A 17851-nucleotide genomic window follows, 5' to 3' on the forward strand; every position below is an offset into this window, starting at 1 on the left:
GTGCCTCCCCTACAGTAAAGGTAAGTTCTCACTCTCTTAGTTCACACAAGAGCTGGTTGTTTAAAAGGGTGTGGAACCCCATCCTTCTCTCTCTCTCTCTCTGTCTCTCTCTCTCTCTCTCTTTCTCGGTCTCCATGTGACACATCAGCTCCTCTTCCATTTCTGCCATAATTTGAAGCTTCCTGAGGACCTCGCCAGAAGCAGATACTTGTATTATGCTTCCTGTGCAGCCTGCAGAACTGTAAGCCAAATAAACCTATTTTCCTTATAAATTACCCAGCCTCGAGTATTCCTTTATAGCAATACAAAAAAGACTGATACAGCAGGTTATGGAAAGGGGTCACAAGGGAAGTCTCTAGGCTGACAGAAATGTTCTCTACTTTGATACGGGCATTGTTCACACAAGACTATACAATTACCAAAACTCATTAAGTTTTATACCTAAAATCTGAATTTCACTGTTTATATATTTTACCTCAACGTTTTTAAAGAAAGAAAACCAAAGCAAAGTAGATAAGGAAAAAAAATCTTTATTAATTTCTGCTATCAGATAAATACTGCATATACACTTGCATAGGATTCATGAGATGACTGGATGACCTATGAGATCGTTGGTAAGAACCTATGTCATAGATGAGGAAAGAAAGGCTCAATAAGATTTAGAAATTGGCCCACTGTCACAAAGCTACCAGGTTAGCAGATCTGTCACTCAAACGGTAATATTTTGACTTTACCTACCATTTTTTTTTCTACTATGACAGTAGCTTTCAGCATTTTCACCATATTCCACAGTAAGAAATGCATTTTATATAATGACCTGATAAATCCACAAATTCCATATACACACACAAACTATAATAAATGTTTCATAAAGTTATGTTTAACCTTAAAAATATATATATAGTACACACACATATATACACATGTGTATGTATGAATAAATATGTATGTGTGTATATATATAGTCATATGCCACATAATGTTGTTTCAATCAACAATAAACCACATATAACATCATGGTGGTCCCATAGGATTATAATAGAGCTGAAAAACTCCTGAGGTTTACCCATCCTAATATCTAGCACAACATATTACTCATGAGTTTGTGGTGATGCCAATGTTAGCAAACCTACTGTGCTGCCAGTAGTATAAAAGTATGGCACACACAATCATGTAGAGCTCATAATACTTGATAATAATATGTTACTATTTTATGTATGTATTATACAATACTTTTTACTGTTATTTTTGAATATGCTCCTCAACTTACATATTTTTAAAGTTACCTGTTAAACAGGCTCAGGCAGGTCCATCAGGAGATATTCCAGAAGGAGATATGATTATCATAGATGATGACAGTTCCCTACGTGTTATTGCCCCTGAAGACTTCCCAGTAGGACAAGATGTGGGGTGATGGTGAAATTGACAATCCTAACTTGTATAGTACTAGGTGAATGTGTGTAGTTGGGTATTATTTAATAAGAAAGTTTAAAGAGTAAAAAAAAATAATAAATTTAAAAATCAGAAAAGCTTACAGAATAAGGATATAAAGATATTTGTATAGCTAACTACAAAAAGTCAAAAACTTTTTTAAAATTAAAAAGCTTATAAAGTAAAAAGTTATAGTAAGCCATTAATTTATTATTGAAGAAACAATTAAAAAAAGAAATTCAGTACAGCCTAACTTACAGTGTTTATAAAGTCTACAGTATTGTACAGTAATGTCCTTGACCTTCACCTTCACTTACCACTACTGACTAACTCACCCAGAGCAAATTCCAGTCCTGCAAGCTCCATTCATAGTAAATGCCCTATATAGGTATACCACTATTTATATTTTATACCGTATATTTACTATACTTTTTCTATGTTTAGGTATACAAATACCATTATGTTACAATTGCCTGCAGTAATCAATACAGTAACATGCTATACAGCTTTGTAGCCTAGGAACAATAGCTGTACCATACAGACTGGGTATGTGGTAGCTATTCCATGTAGGTTTGTGTGAATATACTTTCTGATGTTCACACGATGATGAAATCGCCTAATGACACATTTCTCAGAATAGATCTTTGGCACTGAGCAATAAATGACTGTATTTGAAATGATACACAAGCACATCCTTTTTCTTAGGTCCAACACAGTCGTGATTTCCTCCAATACTGAAACAGACCTATGTAGCAGGCTGCATTGAAAGATAATACATTTATCTTTTCATATATCCTCAGTCAAAAAGAGAAATGCTCACATTACAAGAAGCAGTGAGGATCCAGTAGCATGCCCACCGAGGCATTCCATCTCATGCTCACCATGGATGATAGCTTCACTGACCACAATGGAGGCAGTAAATTTCTGTATTGAGTACAGGAGGACAAATACAAAGGAAAAAAAGTATCAAGATGTTGGCAGTGAGTGGTCAGTAAAATCACATATGCCAAGATGTCAGTAAGAATTGCCAAAGGAAAAAGCAAATGCCTACAATGGATTTCAGAGAGGAAAAGATTCAGGATTCCAAGAACAGTCCTATAAAAGGAGTCAGAATTCATTTTACAATTTTATAATATCATATGTAGTTTTATAAAAGGATGTTCCACATTACACTGAGGAAATTAGAAAGGTGGAAGCAGACAGGATGAAGAACGGAGATATAGAGAATAGGAGACTACAGGAGTTCTGTTGTAGTTTACAGTGAGCAAAAGAAACAATAGGCAGCCATCATTATCTTTTCAGTTTAGAACTAAGAGTGTACCCAATTTGCACATGAGGGAAAAAAGGGATATAGAAGTTAAAGTACCTCACTCAGAATAACATGGGTCTTTAATTCTAGGAAGAAACAAGGGACTTAGGGAGTCTAGCTTCAGCATGTCAGCCACTACCCTCAAATGACTCTCTCATTCTACTGTACCCTTTTATAAATTAAATCACACAAAAATTGCTATTTTTCAGGTCAAAATGATGAAATATTATCAATTTCATACAGTTCAACATATTACTCCTAGCTCTCCTCCCCTGTGAAGTCAAAGTTCTTGGGCGAGTTCTCCTACCTTCTCTCATAGCCTCACTTTCTACTCATTCGTCAACTTGCAGAAATAAGGGGTTTTCTCCAACCCTTCTCTCAGTCTGTTCTTTGTTGCCAAATCCATTAAAGGCTCTTAATCCTTGTCTTACTTGATCTACTGCAACACTTGAAAATACTAAACAAATCCTTCATTCTTCAAATACCGTATTTATCCGATACTGAACTTACTTGGTCTTTCCGACCTACATTTTAGTAAAGTCCTTTGAGTCAACTTTGTAGATGAGTTTTCTATCTTTCCCTTAAATACTGATATTCCTCAGAGTTTTATCCTAAGTCTCCTTTCTATTGTACTTTATATGCTCTCTCAGGGTGATCTCTTCTACTCCAAAGGTCAATTATCACCTAGATGCTAGTAAAACTTAAACCATTACCTGCAGCACCATCTTTCTCCAGACCCAGCTCTCCACTTACATCCCTTCAGTGTATATCCAACTGAATGCAGCACTAACCTTCTTTAATAAATATCTCAGTAACTGACACCGTCATTAACTAATTACCAACAAGCAACCCAGATGGCCAACTTGACCACTCTTTATTTCTCAGCCCCTCTATCCAACCCAACACTTTACATTTTACTTGCAATTTTTTTTTTTTTTTTTTTTTTTTTTTTTTTGAGATGGAGCCTCTGTCACCCAGGCTGGAGTGCAGTGGCACAATCTCAGCTCGCTATAACCTCCGTCTCCTGGGTTCAATCGATTCTCCTGCCTCAGTCTCCTCAGTGGCTGGGAATACAGGCATGCGCCACCACATCTGGCTAATTTTTGTATTTTTAGTAGAGATGGGGTTTCACCATATTGGTCAGGCTGGTCTTGAACTCCTGACCTCGTGATCTGCCCACTTCGGTCTCCCTAGATCTGTCTACTTTTCCCCATCTGTGATATCATTATTTGAATCCAGGCCACTGTAACTTCTCTCTTGAACTGTTGCTCTATCTACCTGATGTCCTGCCCATGTCTTGTACCTATCCAATCCAGTCTCCAGCAATGCAGCTACATTATACTTTAAATAAAACTCCATCACACTTGCCCTTTTTAAATACCTTTCAATGATTTACCATTACTTGTAGCATAAAGTCCAAAACTCTTAACATATTTTACAACGTACATGTGATAAGCCTCTACCACTCTCTAGACACACTCTTCTTCTTTTCCCTTTACTATGTCTCCAACGATGCTTAACTTCTACCTATTTGAATAAATATTCTCTTTCTTGTCAGATTTTAAAGATGTTGTTTACTATATGCATGTATAATTCTCTCCAATTTATAGCTGCTTCATCACTGAATTCTGGTCGTATTCTACTTATTTGTAGAATCTCAACTAATACGCCCCCTCCTATGGAAGCCTTTCATCTCCGTACACTTGTTTAGGTGTCCTGCCCCAAACTCCTAAAGCATCATCTACTTCTCTTATCATTGTATGGTAGATTTTATGTAACTCCTGCCCCCTCCTCAAACTAAATGTAAATCTCTGTTAGTAAAGAGAAACACAAACAATAAGAACCAATTGGGCCAAGTCTGCATCACTTCTCTTTGATTCCTAATGTCTAACGTATGTTTAACAAACACAATATATACATATATCACTCATCAAATATATATATACACACACACATATATATTCCCATAAATCCCTTATTTGTTTTATATATATATATATATATATATAAAACACTCATTTTACTCAAAGGGAAACCATTTGGTTTATTGAAACTCATTCTAAATACTTATCACTTCATCTGACTTCATTAAACTGCTTTTAATTATCATAATGTTTTATTCTAACAGATTTTCCCTATGTGGCGATGACATAATATCCAGTCTTTCAGTAATTTTAGAAGACTAGCTTAATGCATAACCATCTATCATACTGAAGTCCATTCCAAAGTAATATCATATAATAAAATGCCATCTGCCTCAGCATACCAAATGTTCTTTCATCTTTACACAATTCCTTAAAGGCCCCATTTTCCACAAGGTTTTGGATGGATAAAAAAGCAGCTTCTACATTTGCCAGAAAAAAAAAAAACTTACACTGTCTGGAGACATAGATGATTCTTAATCCTATTTTACACTTACTAAAGCCTTTCCATTTATCATTTACAGGAGTAAACATCATGGTAAATATGTTCTATTATTTAGTCATTCATCTACTGTTTGCATTTTATAGTATCATTTTATAAAATGAATGTACTGGTGGATGTAAATCAAGTTCCAGAAAAAAATTCCTCAAATTTCCCAGAGAAAATTATTTTAAAGGAAACAACAAGTTCTACAGTAACCTAGTTAGTCACTTTTCTAAAAGTTTATCAAAGCAAGATTTTGCTATTCCCTTAAACAAGTTATGTTCTTTAATACTGTTTACATTTCAATGTATAATGGCTGTTTTTTGACACTTTCACACTTTTATTGGACATTTGCCTAACCTCTGATTTATTGTTTTTTAAAAAATCCAAATTGATTGTGCTACCTTGTAATCTTCCTTTTTATCTTTTCCTATAAAATAGGGACAATATTACCTGTCTCTCAGAATATAAAGAATAAGAAGAGCTATTTATGACAAATCCACAACCAATATCATACTGAATGGGCAAAAACTGGAAGCATTCCCTTTGAAAACTGGCACAAGACAGGGATGCCCTCTCTCACCACTCCTATTCAACATAGTGTTGGAAGTTCTGAATGGGTAATCAGGCAGAAATAATAAATAATCAGAAAGAAATGAAGAGTATTCAATTAGGAAAAGAGGAAGTCAAATTGTCCCTGTTTGCAGATGACATGACTGTATATTTAGAATACCACATTGTCTCAGCCCAAAATCTCCTGAAGCTGATACGTGACTTCAGCAAAGTCTCAAGATACAAAATCAATGTGCAAAAATCACAAGCATTCTTATACACCAATAACACAGAGAGAACCAAATCGTGAGTGAACTCCCATTCACAATTGCTTCAAAGAGAATAAAATACCTAGGAATCCAACTTACAAGGGATGTGAAGGAGCTCTTCAAGGAGAACTACAAACCACTGCTCAGTGAAATAAAAGAGGACACAAACAATTGGAAGAACATCCCATGCTCATGGATAGGAAGAATCAATATTGTGAAAATGGCCATACTGCCCAAGGTAATTTATAGACTCAATGTCATCCCCATCAAGCTACCAACGACTTTCTTCAAAGAATTGGAAAAAAATACTTTAAAGTTCATATGGAACCAAAAAAGAGCACACATTGCCAAGACAATCCTAAGCCAAAAGAACAAAGCTGGAGGCATCACGCTACCTGACTTCAAACCACAAGGCTACTACAAGGCTACACTAACCAAAACAGCATAGTACTGGCACCAAAACAGAGATATAGACCAATGGAACAGAACAGAGCCCTCAGAAATAATATCACACATCTACAACCATCTGATCTTTGAAAAACCTGACAAAAACAAGAAATGGGGAAAGGATTCCCTATTTAATAAATGGTGCTGGGAAAACTGGCTAACCATATGTAGAAAGCTGAAACTGGATCCCTTCCTTACACCTTATACAAAAATTAATTCAAGATGGATTAAAGAGTTAAATATTAGACCTAAAACCGAAAAAAGCCTAGGCAATACCATTCAGGTCATAGGCATGGGCAAGGACTTCATGTCTAAAACACCAAAAGCAATGGCAACAAAAGTCAAAATTGACAAATGGGATCTAATTAAACTGAAGAGCTTCTGCACAGCAAAAGAAACTACCATCAGAGTGAACAGGCAACCTACAGAATGGGAAGAATTTTTTGCAATCTACTCATCTGACAAAGGGCTAATACCCAGAATCCACAAAGAACTCAAACAAATGTACAAGAAAAAAACAAACAACCCCATCAAAATGTGGGCAAAGGATATGAACAGACACTTCTCAAAAGAAGACATTTATGCAGCCAACAGACACATGAAAAAATGCTCATCATCACTGGTCATCAGAGAAATGCAAATCAAAACCACAATGAGATACCATCTCATACCAGTCAGAATGACGATCATTAAAAAGTCAGGAAACAACAGGTGCTGGAGAGGATGTGGAGAAATAAGAACACTATTACAGTGTTGCTGGGACTGTAAACTAGTTCAACCACTGTGGAAGACAATGTGGCGATTCCTCAAGGATCTAGAACTACAAATACCAATTGACCCAGCCATCCCATAACTGGGTATATACCCAAAGGATTATAAATCATGCTGCTATAAAGACACATGCACACGTATCTTTCTTGCGGTACTATTCACAATAGCAAAGACTTGGAACCAACGCAAATGTTCATCAATGTTAGACTGGATTCAGAAAATGTGGCACATATACACCATGGAATACTATGTAGTCATAAAAAGGATGAGTTCGTGTCCTTTGTAGGGACATGGATGAAGCTGGAAACCATCATTCTCAGCAAACTACCATAAGGACAAAAAACCAAACACCGCATGTTCTCACTCATAGGTGGGAATTGAACGATGAGAACACTTGGACACAGGAAGGGGAACATCACACACCAGGGCCTATAGTGGGGTGGAGAGAAGGGGGAGGGATAGCATTAGGAGATATATCTAATGTAAATGACGAGTTAATGGGTGCAGCACACCAACATGGCACATGTATACATATGTAACAAAACTGCACGTTGTGCACATGTGCCCTAGAACTTAAAGTATAATAAAAAAATAAACAAAAAATAAAGACCTAAGCCACTGTGTATGTTCAATAAAAGCAGCCATTACTTGAGTCACCCCTTTCTTCTCCTCAAAATTCAACAAATTTCTTCTCATTCAGGCTCTTTATTTTGTTTGTATCACAGAAGCTCCCTCTCCTAAGTTGCAGTCAGGGCTTATCATTATCTAGCATACAATGCTATGAAACTGCTAAAAATATGCTCAACAGAAAACACACTTATTCTGGTTTTCTATAAGAAGAGTAAAATCTAATCTTTAATGTTTTAAAGGAAACAGACACTGATTGTGCCATTTCTGATAACAGTACAATAACACCAGTCAATCTGTTTCAAAGTTATTAAATTCTAATACCTCAAAACATGCAGATAACATTTAAATCAAGCCATATTGTTTTCTGCTTCTGATCAAATGTAAAATTTGCTCACTTCTAAATGTTAAACAAAACCCTGACCGCCTCAGGACACAAGAGAGGACCTACAGTTGTTCTTTTGTTTCTAGAAGAATTCAGCAAATACAAGCAGTTGTCTAAAAAATATGGGGAAAAGTGCCTCAGCAAACCACACAAAATTATCCATCACTTTTTGGGTCAAAAGAAGTCTGAAATGTTCCCTCTGCTCTGCTACCACATCACTAAACTCTCTACAAAGTAGTCAATACAAGTCATTCAGAAATGTAGGCTGTCTTGATGATCCTTAATTCAATTCTATAATAAGGTAAATTTCCCCATTTATAAATTTATTTGACTTTCATAAGCTATACTTATATTTTATGATATCATATAATAATTCATCCAATATTTGCACTCAGAAACATATTTTAGAAGTTAATGGCAACAACAACATTGATCTTCTAGATAAAATTTGCATACTAGCATCTGGCCTTCTTTCAAAGCCTAACATTGGGTCTCTATCATAGGAGACAATGTGGTGTAATGGTTACATGTACAATTTCTTTGCTGTGAGACTTGATATAAATTAATTTCTCTAAGCCCTAATTTTTCTAATTTGTAAAACTAACACTAATAACTACACAATAAGACTGGTGGGTAGATTACTTGTGGTAATGCATGCAAATCGTCTAGTACAGTGTCCGGCAAAGAGTAAACTCACAATAAATGTTGAGATAATAATGGTAATAATGATAAATCTCCCATTACCATAAACAACCGAAGTTATGACTTTCTCTGAATTCCTGTATCAGTGGTCTCTAAAATTTATGTAAAACCTATTGGACCTTCCATATACTTATTTATATCACGTGTGTGTGTCTGTGTATATATACACACATATATATGTATACATATATACATATATATAGATGTCTATATGTATACAGTTGAATCCCCTATAGATTATAAATCCCATAAAGTAAACATTTGATATTTCATTACTAATAGCACATACCATGTGCAGTTTTTACCAGCACACATTCAAGGGCATGTGTGATTGTGTAGTCAAATGAAGTAGAGCACTAGTCTGATAGAATTAATCTTCCAAACAATAGCTAAAATATAAAGTAAATAGCCTAATGCTTTTATGATTTTTTATTATCTCTCTATACCGCAAAATCTTTTTGGAATTACTGTTCATGAGTCAAATGGAGGATGCGCTAAAAATGACTTCTTTCCCCCAAAAAAGTTAAAACAATTGAGCAAGAGGATGCTTGGCCATGACCTCGCAAGTATTTGGCAAATAAAAGATGCACTCATTACAGAACTCTGCACTTGAGAAAATGAGGAAGTCATATAATATGGATATTTGCTAACATTAATGTAGAATATCAGCAATTAGTGGGTATTCTACCTTTAAACAATTTTCCAAATTATGTTTATTTTATTGGAATTCAGCATTTTATAGGTAATAGTATCAAATTTTGATCTATGGAATATATTAAATATTACACAGTTTATAGCTTTAAAAAAATCAAACTGGTGTCAGAATATAATTCCAATGAAGATATATTTCTTATAATATAGCCAAACCAAAAAGAAGGATCAAATTCGGTGTTCAAATAAGTGCATAAGGAAAGCCAATGATATTACAGTTATTTCCAAGGGTTTCTAAGAACTACCTCCAAACCTCACTTCCTCCCCTTCTACAGCTGCTGTGGGAACAAACAGCTTCACTATAGACTGTGTACATAAAGAGAAACCGAGAATAATGATCAGTTATGTTCCCACTCTCAGGTACCAGGCCATAAAAAGAACCTTAAAATGAGATAAATATAGAGAATATTACTGTGTCCATTATCCAGATGAATTTATCATGGTCATGTTCATTCTTATACAACTAGTTAATGAAATATTAATATTAATGTACAAGGCCTAATATTCATTCAAAAGATTTCATAAAGATATAAATTAAAACACATAAATGAATGGGGATGGGACATTACAGATAAACATAAGAAAAATTTTCTTTTCTAGAAAGTAGAGAAAAGGAGGCCAATTGTCTGAGTACCACAAGACTCGGGAATGACATTTTAATGGTTTTCCTAGATTTTCTTTGTGCCGCGTATGTGCCATATTGAGTGCTAGAAAAGCTGGCAACTCAGAAGTATTAAAAGCAAACACACACACAAAGCCTCAATCCAAACAACAAAGAAACAAATGGGCAGATTCTCAGAGACCTCACAGAGTAAAGCAGGACTTCCCCGTACTAACTTTCCAACTTCCTGCAAATGAATAATTTTTCAAAATTAACTTAGAAACAAATGGAAACTTTCAAAGTGGCCTCCTGAGGTTTTGCATTATGCAAATATGACTGAATTAGTATTATCATTCTAAATGACAGAATTACTGAAAACTTGTTTCTGGAGATACTTTCTAAATACAAAATAGGAGAAAAAGGAAGATATGAGGTCAACATCATTCAGTTAATAAACATTTATTGAGGCCTTCTACATATGAGGCTGAAGGCAGGCATTAAAAATTCAAAGACAGAAGTCATAGTCTGGCCTTCAAGCTTAGTGGGGAAGACAACCAAAACAGAATTGCATGTTGCAATGTAGAAATGGTGGATAGGTTGAAAATAAAACCAGAAGTGCACTTAATTTATAATGAATTAGATGAGAAGCCATTATGAAAGGGTTCCTAGAAGAAGGAATAGCAGTACTCAGTTTAATTGAATGAAGATAAATTATAATCATGGAGAGAAGCTAGAAAGGGCATTCTAAAGCGAGGTCCTAGCATGTGCAACACCTTAGACATAGGAGAGGACAGAGAGAAGGGCAAGTATTATCCACATGCAGAAGAGGTAGCAGAGGGGCCAACAGGAGACGGGTTCTGAAGTCTGATGGAGAAAAGCCCGTTTGGCCTCCACCTGGCACCACCACATACCAGGCACTGTGAAAAGTGCTGCTAATATAATGATGAAAAAGACTTAGTTCTGCTCAAGAGCGGACAAAGAGGAGCTGTTTCACTAGTAAGAGAGATAGGCACAACCTGATCATTCTAAAATAACAGTTTGGACAGTGATCTAGAGGTGTTCATTATGGGAATGAGGGGAAGATATCTAGCTTTCTGTGAATAGGTATGGGAATGTCAAGGGAGTCTAGAGAGTGAACGATAAGCAGTTTGGTATACCTGAGAGAAATTAAGCAGAAAGGCTGAAGAGATGCTTCTGGAGAGGTAAGCAAGTTATAAGAACGTCAAGGGGTATGGACTACACCTTGCAGGCAATGGAAATTATTAAGAAGTGTGACATGGTGAGACTTTAGCCTTAAATGAAGTACTGTGACAGCATTCTGTGTGTTGGTGTGGGAAGGAGGGAAATGAAGGATGATGAGGGCAAGAAACGGTCAAAGAAGGAAGTAAAACCAGCAGAGTACAGTGCCTAGAAGACAAGGAAGGTAGAAAGAAATCAGAAGAAGGTCAATAGTGGAAAGTGCAGCCAAGAGACTTGATGACAGGTCAGAAAAATTTTATTTGATTTGGCAATTATGAGATTATTCTGTCACTAGGGTCATCAGTTTCAGGACAGTGATGAAGACAGAAGCCAAACTGAATAAATTTTAAAACGTAAATGAAGAAAGTGAGGCAGTTAGTATATACTAGTATTATCAGAAGTTTGAAGGAAACAACGAAGGATACATGTCAAGAGAGATCATTTTTTAATACTTGTGGCAAGTGAAAGAAGTATTCTATTTCTTCAAATTATTCAGATTGAATCATGTTGACAGCTGCTATAAAGAAAGAGTTGATTGGGAGAAAGAGTAGGAGATATTGAATAAAGGATTTAACTACAGAATGAGTCCAGAGATGAAGAGCATTTAGGTCAAGGATATGGGTGGCAAGTCAACCTTGAAGAAAAGAAACATTTGGTCTTCTGGAAATGAAAGACAGTGACAATGGCTATGGAAGTTTTTAGGTGGTAGGAGGTTAAGGAATAGCAGAAGAGATATATCCATTTCCTCCAATAAAAAGGATGATGAAATCACCTGCTGAGAGTGAAGAGAGTGAAGAATGTGTGGGTTTAAGGGGAAGTCTGAATAGGTCTGAAATTACTCTTCAAATAAATAGGATCAGGGCTAATCAAGCTCATGGTTAAAGACTAACAAGTGATCATTTACTAAACATGATATTTTTAAAACTCTAATCATTTTTCATAAGGTAATTTATTTCATAATTTGCTTTATGAATTTAAATTTAACTCAGCAGTAAAGTAAGGAAGTGTTTATTTTATTTATTTTCTCAAATTGAGGTGCATCATCTTACATTTGTTTAATTTCTGCTTATATTTTTGTTATACACATAAAAATTACTAGCCGGGCATGGTGGTTCACGCCTGTAATCCTAGCACTTTGGGAGGACGAGGCGGGAGAATCACAAAGTCAGGAATTTGAGACCAGCCTGGCTAACATGGTGAAATCCTGTCTCTACTAAAAATACAAAAATTTGCTGGGCGTAGTGGCATGCACCTGTAATCCCAGTTACTCGGGAGGCTGAGGCAGGAGAATTGCTTGAATCCAGGAGGCAGAGGTTGCAATGAGCCAAAATCGCACCACTGCACTCCAATCTAGGTGACAGGGCAAGGCTCTGTCTTGAAAATAAAATAAAATAAAATAAAATAAAATAAAATAAATTTTAAAAATACTGCTTATGTTATCACAGGCATCACAAGCAGAAGTTTGTTTGTTTATTTGTTTTTCCATCTTAAAAGAACTCTGCCTGGTAGGTATTACTTTTCCTCTTATATAGATGAAGAAACTGAGTATCAGAGAGGGGGGAAATGACACATCCTATATTTCCCAGTAGGTAGAAGTGTCAATGCTCACTCCTAAGTGTTTTTCTTGTCAAAGTACAAATTTTCCACTATATCATAAATTGTTCTAATTGAAGATCAAAGATAACTTGAATTTAATTTTTCGCCCATGTTTTTCTTTTATTTAAGAAACATAAGTAAGATTATCCCAAATCTATTGGGAGAAAAAGGTGATTACATTAATCAAAAGAAAAGTCACTTTAAAGAGTCACAGGAATACTATTTTTAACCAGAAGCTGCTTTAGACATGACACTAATAACTTTTCTTAATTTAAAAACATATGAAGCTTTATGAAAAATATTTAAGAAACACTATCTAACCAAAAAATGGTTCTTTTTGATAACCGAAATGTAGTTAACTCTCAGGTTTGCATTTGTGATAAGTATCAATCCCCGTTTCCTTAATATTTTAAGATCTCACTTATATCTGCAAAAATAAAGGCCAAGTCTAGATGGGAGGTCAAACTTTTCACTAAAGTTTGAAAATAGCACCTACAGTTTTTTGAAAACCATTCGAACTGCTGGGGTATTTGGCAGTGTTTGACATCGTCATATAATGCTTGCAAAGATTTCAGGCTAGGAAGTCTTCCCCAAACCGCTCTCAATTAGACAAAAATTTCTAATGCTCCTAAGAATATGGAATCACCGTAATTGAATATATAAATCCGAACAGATCTATGTCTGTCAGCAGACATAGAATATTTCCAGACAATATTCTCATGTATATATATTTTTGGCCTCAAACATTAATAGTAGTTCAATAGACTTAAGAACATCAATCTGTCCCCAATACCCAAAATAAAATATACACCTCAAATTACATTTTAGTGCCATAAATATATTATTAATCATTAAACTAGGAAAGAATGAAAAAAGTTTTGAAAATGTGCAGCCATTGATTTTTTGTTCCGAATATACAAACATCACTTCGTTGTATCCATCAGTAGTCTGAGACTTAATTAGAATTGCAAAAAAAATATATATATATATACATCACTTAGTCCAACTCCTTAATTTGAGAGACAAGGAAACTGGGCCCAGGGAAAGAAAGCTTACCCAGATTCAGTTGAGGTTAAAGTGGAATTCAAATCCAGGTATCTAGATTCACAGTTAAATGCACTTCCCAGAAGCAGAATAGATATAAATAACCTCATGTAATTTCATCTGGCAACCAAATTCAGACTCTGAGTAGAACTTTAAGGATAGTTCTGAGTTTGCTGTTTTATCATATTCAAAAGCACCTACCATAACAAGTGGATAACTAAACAACATTATAATCACAGGATGAACATTATTTTAATTATTTAAGTATACTAGAAACAAACTTCAAACTACATTATTCAAGATTTCTTCTGAGTAACAATCAATTGAAATCATTCTTATGGAAAACACACAGCAGAAACAAGTGAAATAAACTACAATGGACCCCCCAAAAACCCCAAATAAACATCCAACTAGTACTTTCAACCCCACAGCCTTCAATTCTACATGCATCATTGTCAATTGAGCACTGATTTGCATCTATCACCAATCAAAATGCAAAATAAATCATTGTGAAAGCTCATTGGTTTATATTACTGCCTTTATAGATATTAGCTTCCGGAAAATCATTCTGAAGAACTGAATCATCTGTATCATTTTTATTACTCATTCAGGCTTGACACTGTCTGCACAGTACTGACTGAAATGTACTTCAGTATGCACCTTCTCTCCAAATGAATATCTATGTCAGGTTTATTTATAGCCACTGCCTTCAATCAGTGCATTCTCAAGTATAAGAAATAAAATCACCTCAATGATACTCTTCTATAGACATCTGCAACTAAGTGTGGACATCTTGGCAACTGGCCTTTGGAAAGATAATGAAAGATCTATACCATAAAATATACATTAAGATCATTGAGATTCCAAGAACAATCATCTTACACTCTTTAATAAGCACATGTAAAGAGTCCCAAGTACTGAGGTAATCTAAAACTTATGCATCCTTTTGCATAACTCTTTATGTACTCCAAGATTATTATAACCTCCTCCATTCTCTTTTCCTTATGCTGATTTCTCTGAAATTTAGGTACCCTCTTTGTTTCTTACTTAGATGCTTTCCTCTATTCAGGAGCTTTTCCTTCTAATTCTTTACAAAAGCAGGGCATGCTTCCCCCTGCTGGGAAAAAATCAAATTACAAGGAACATCAGAACATGTTCCTAAGTATTATATCAAGAAATCAAGTTCCTAGGAAAGATAAAATGTTAAGGAACCAAGTGCATAGCCTTCTCTGACTGCTTTACCAGACAAAGAAATACTTATGCACTCTGTTAAGAGTTTCTTGTACGCATTTATTTAGCTTGACCGCCTTCAAGTACAATAACTCATATTAATGACTGATGAATTAATCTTTGAGCCACTTGTCTCAAATAGAACTCTAATTAGCGGGTCAGAGAGAACGATCAATTTGTAAGTGTTTTTTTTTTTTTCACTTTAAAGACATTATCAGCTACATAAAGAAATTTCTGGAAAATACATTGAAGACTATTCAAAATATATTAAAGATACTGAAGACTGGTAAGACTTGCCTTTTAAATCATTTCAAACAATCTTAAACATCTATTAACTCATTATTTTGCTATTATTTTTATGTAGTTGTCTTTTTTGAGAAAGCAAAAAAGTGCATTTTTATTGACTTTACTTTTCCACTTTAATTTCTATTTTTTTCATTCAGTAACCAAAGTAGTAGGCATAATTGTATTTCACCTTCCCACTTATCTATAAAACAAGCTTTTTCCCTGAAAACAGTTCAGTTATTTCACATGTTCCATGTTTTGACTATAAATCTTTTTCTAACTGTTTAGCATTTAAACATAAAAAAAACCTTACACTTTATTGTTAACATAAATAACAATCCATCAATTAAAAATATAGCTAACACCGATTTAAATCATATATTGAGGAGCAGAATTTATTCTTCCTTGGTACAACTAAGTCTCAAAAAAATCTTTTAATACTGAGGAGCTGGGGTAGAGGAAGTTATCCCTTTTAGTTTTTTGCTGTATGTAAGTCCATAACAACCTTAGCTACAAAACTGCACTGTAACCAATTTGATGATGAAGCAATTCATTATTAATGAAGCATTCATCTAAAAAAATCTGCAGCTGTTTTATAAAAGGCATGTGTAAATAACTACAGATATAGGTGTCTTGAGTATTTAGATGGCATTATTATAACATAAACGGAGTAATTTGGTTAATAAAGTTTGTGTGTCTTTTTTTTTTTAACCTTTCAAAGCAATGCAAAAGACAAGACATATATGTTCCTCTGGGAACGAAATCTCCTTTAACATTACAGGTACACAAAAGAAAATGCACACTTGGTAAAACAGTTGATCAATTATAGAGCGTTCCCAGGGACCAGTATCTCGCAGAGTACCCAATCATCACACTTCAAATAAATGTATAAGCACTTTAGCCTCTACTTACTACATTAACATACATATAAGAACATGCACAGTTTAATGCATAGGTTAATTCTAACACTTTCCATAGGATAGACTTTGATTAAAGGGCATCAAACATCACTTCCTAAATGCAGTAAAAAATAAAAATAAAAATACTGATCTGTAGCCAAAAAGCTCTTAGAACACTACATTGATCACCATTGACTTCCAAACTGCTTTCCCCTCCCTCAGCGAAGTGAAAATGTCCCTGTAGACCGCGTTACAGTTTACGGTTTCTCTATCAACGATCCTAACAGGTCACATCGCCACTGCCATTAGATCTCCGTAGCTTTGGTCTTCTCCAAATTAAGACGTGGAGAAGGAGCACTGCTGTCCGCCCCAAGAACGGGGTCTGTCCGCCCGAGCTCTGAGACGAGCATCTTCAGGGGGACAGTTTCTGCGAAGGCGGCGACAGGAGTCCCTCCCCAACTTCACTCCCCTAATCAAGCCAAGGGTGAAATAGGCAGCCGGCGGTTTGTGCCCATCGGTGGGGGCAAGTCCTACCTTCTGCCAAAAGGCGCGATGCATGCACAAAAGATGGATCCAGGCTATCTTTCTCTGCCATCAGCTCAGGCAAATATTTCTCCTCTTCCATAGCGCGGACTTCGGACTGTCCCCGGGCGAAGCGCGAGGTTCCGCTCGCTCGGACGCAGGGTCGTGGGGCAGCGCCTGGCTCCCGCGCTGCTCCTCCTCTGCGCGGCGAGGGGATCTCCGTGCGTCCTCACTGGCCCATGCACCCAGCACCTGCGACTCCCGCCGTCGGGCTGCGTGGCCCCGCGTCCACAGCTGCCCGTCCCTTCCGTCGTCCCTCGCTCGCGCCGAGCCCGGGCTCACACCAGCGGCCTTAACTGGAGAGGCGGGAACAGGGCGCGGCCCACCTCCGCCAACCACTCATTGGTGGTGATGCCAGGAGAGGCGGGGCGCTGGCGAAGGCCGCGGGCCCTCATTGGGCCGTGGTGCACGTCGGGTCGCCTGACTGGCAGGAGGCAGCTGCAGAGGGGAGGGGAGCTCGGAAGATGCAAACGCTTTCTTCTTGCAGCCCAAGCCTTCCCTGGCTATTAGGCATGCCCAGTTCTGTGGAGCTCTCTGTGTCTTCAGCTAAGGTGCAGAGGAGAGAGAGGGCGGGAAAAGCGCAGGTTAAACAGAGAGGTCTGAGTCCAAGTGGACAGGGGAGATGGAGATGAGAAGTGAGCCGCTGAGAGGGTGGAAAAGCGCCAGCGAAAGTCTCAGGAAGGTAGATGGGACTTCACCTGCGTCCCTAAGGCACAGGTGTCTCCTTTCCCTCACACAGCTCAGACGCACTACAGTTGTGCAGGA

General features: G+C 36.6%; 1 protein-coding gene across 11 annotated transcripts in view; it reads right to left on the reverse strand.

Moving 5' to 3' along the window:
• The window catches only part of KHDRBS2 (KH RNA binding domain containing, signal transduction associated 2), a 624430-nt gene extending 607274 nt beyond the window's left edge, over positions 1 to 17156 (reverse strand). For all 11 annotated transcript variants that reach the window (XR_007725261.1, XR_007725259.1, XR_007725264.1 and 8 more), the window contains exon 1: positions 17039 to 17156. Coding sequence is in view for 2 of the 11 variants with exons in the window: in XM_050788994.1 (XP_050644951.1) it covers positions 17039 to 17129 (91 nt within the window). In the remaining 9 variants the exon portion in view is untranslated. The remainder of the gene's footprint in view (positions 1 to 17038) is intronic.
• Between the last annotated feature and the right edge of the window lie 695 nt (positions 17157 to 17851).

Source organism: Macaca thibetana, chromosome 4, assembly GCF_024542745.1.
Source record: "Macaca thibetana thibetana isolate TM-01 chromosome 4, ASM2454274v1, whole genome shotgun sequence".
Classification (NCBI taxonomy): Eukaryota; Metazoa; Chordata; class Mammalia; order Primates; family Cercopithecidae; genus Macaca; species Macaca thibetana.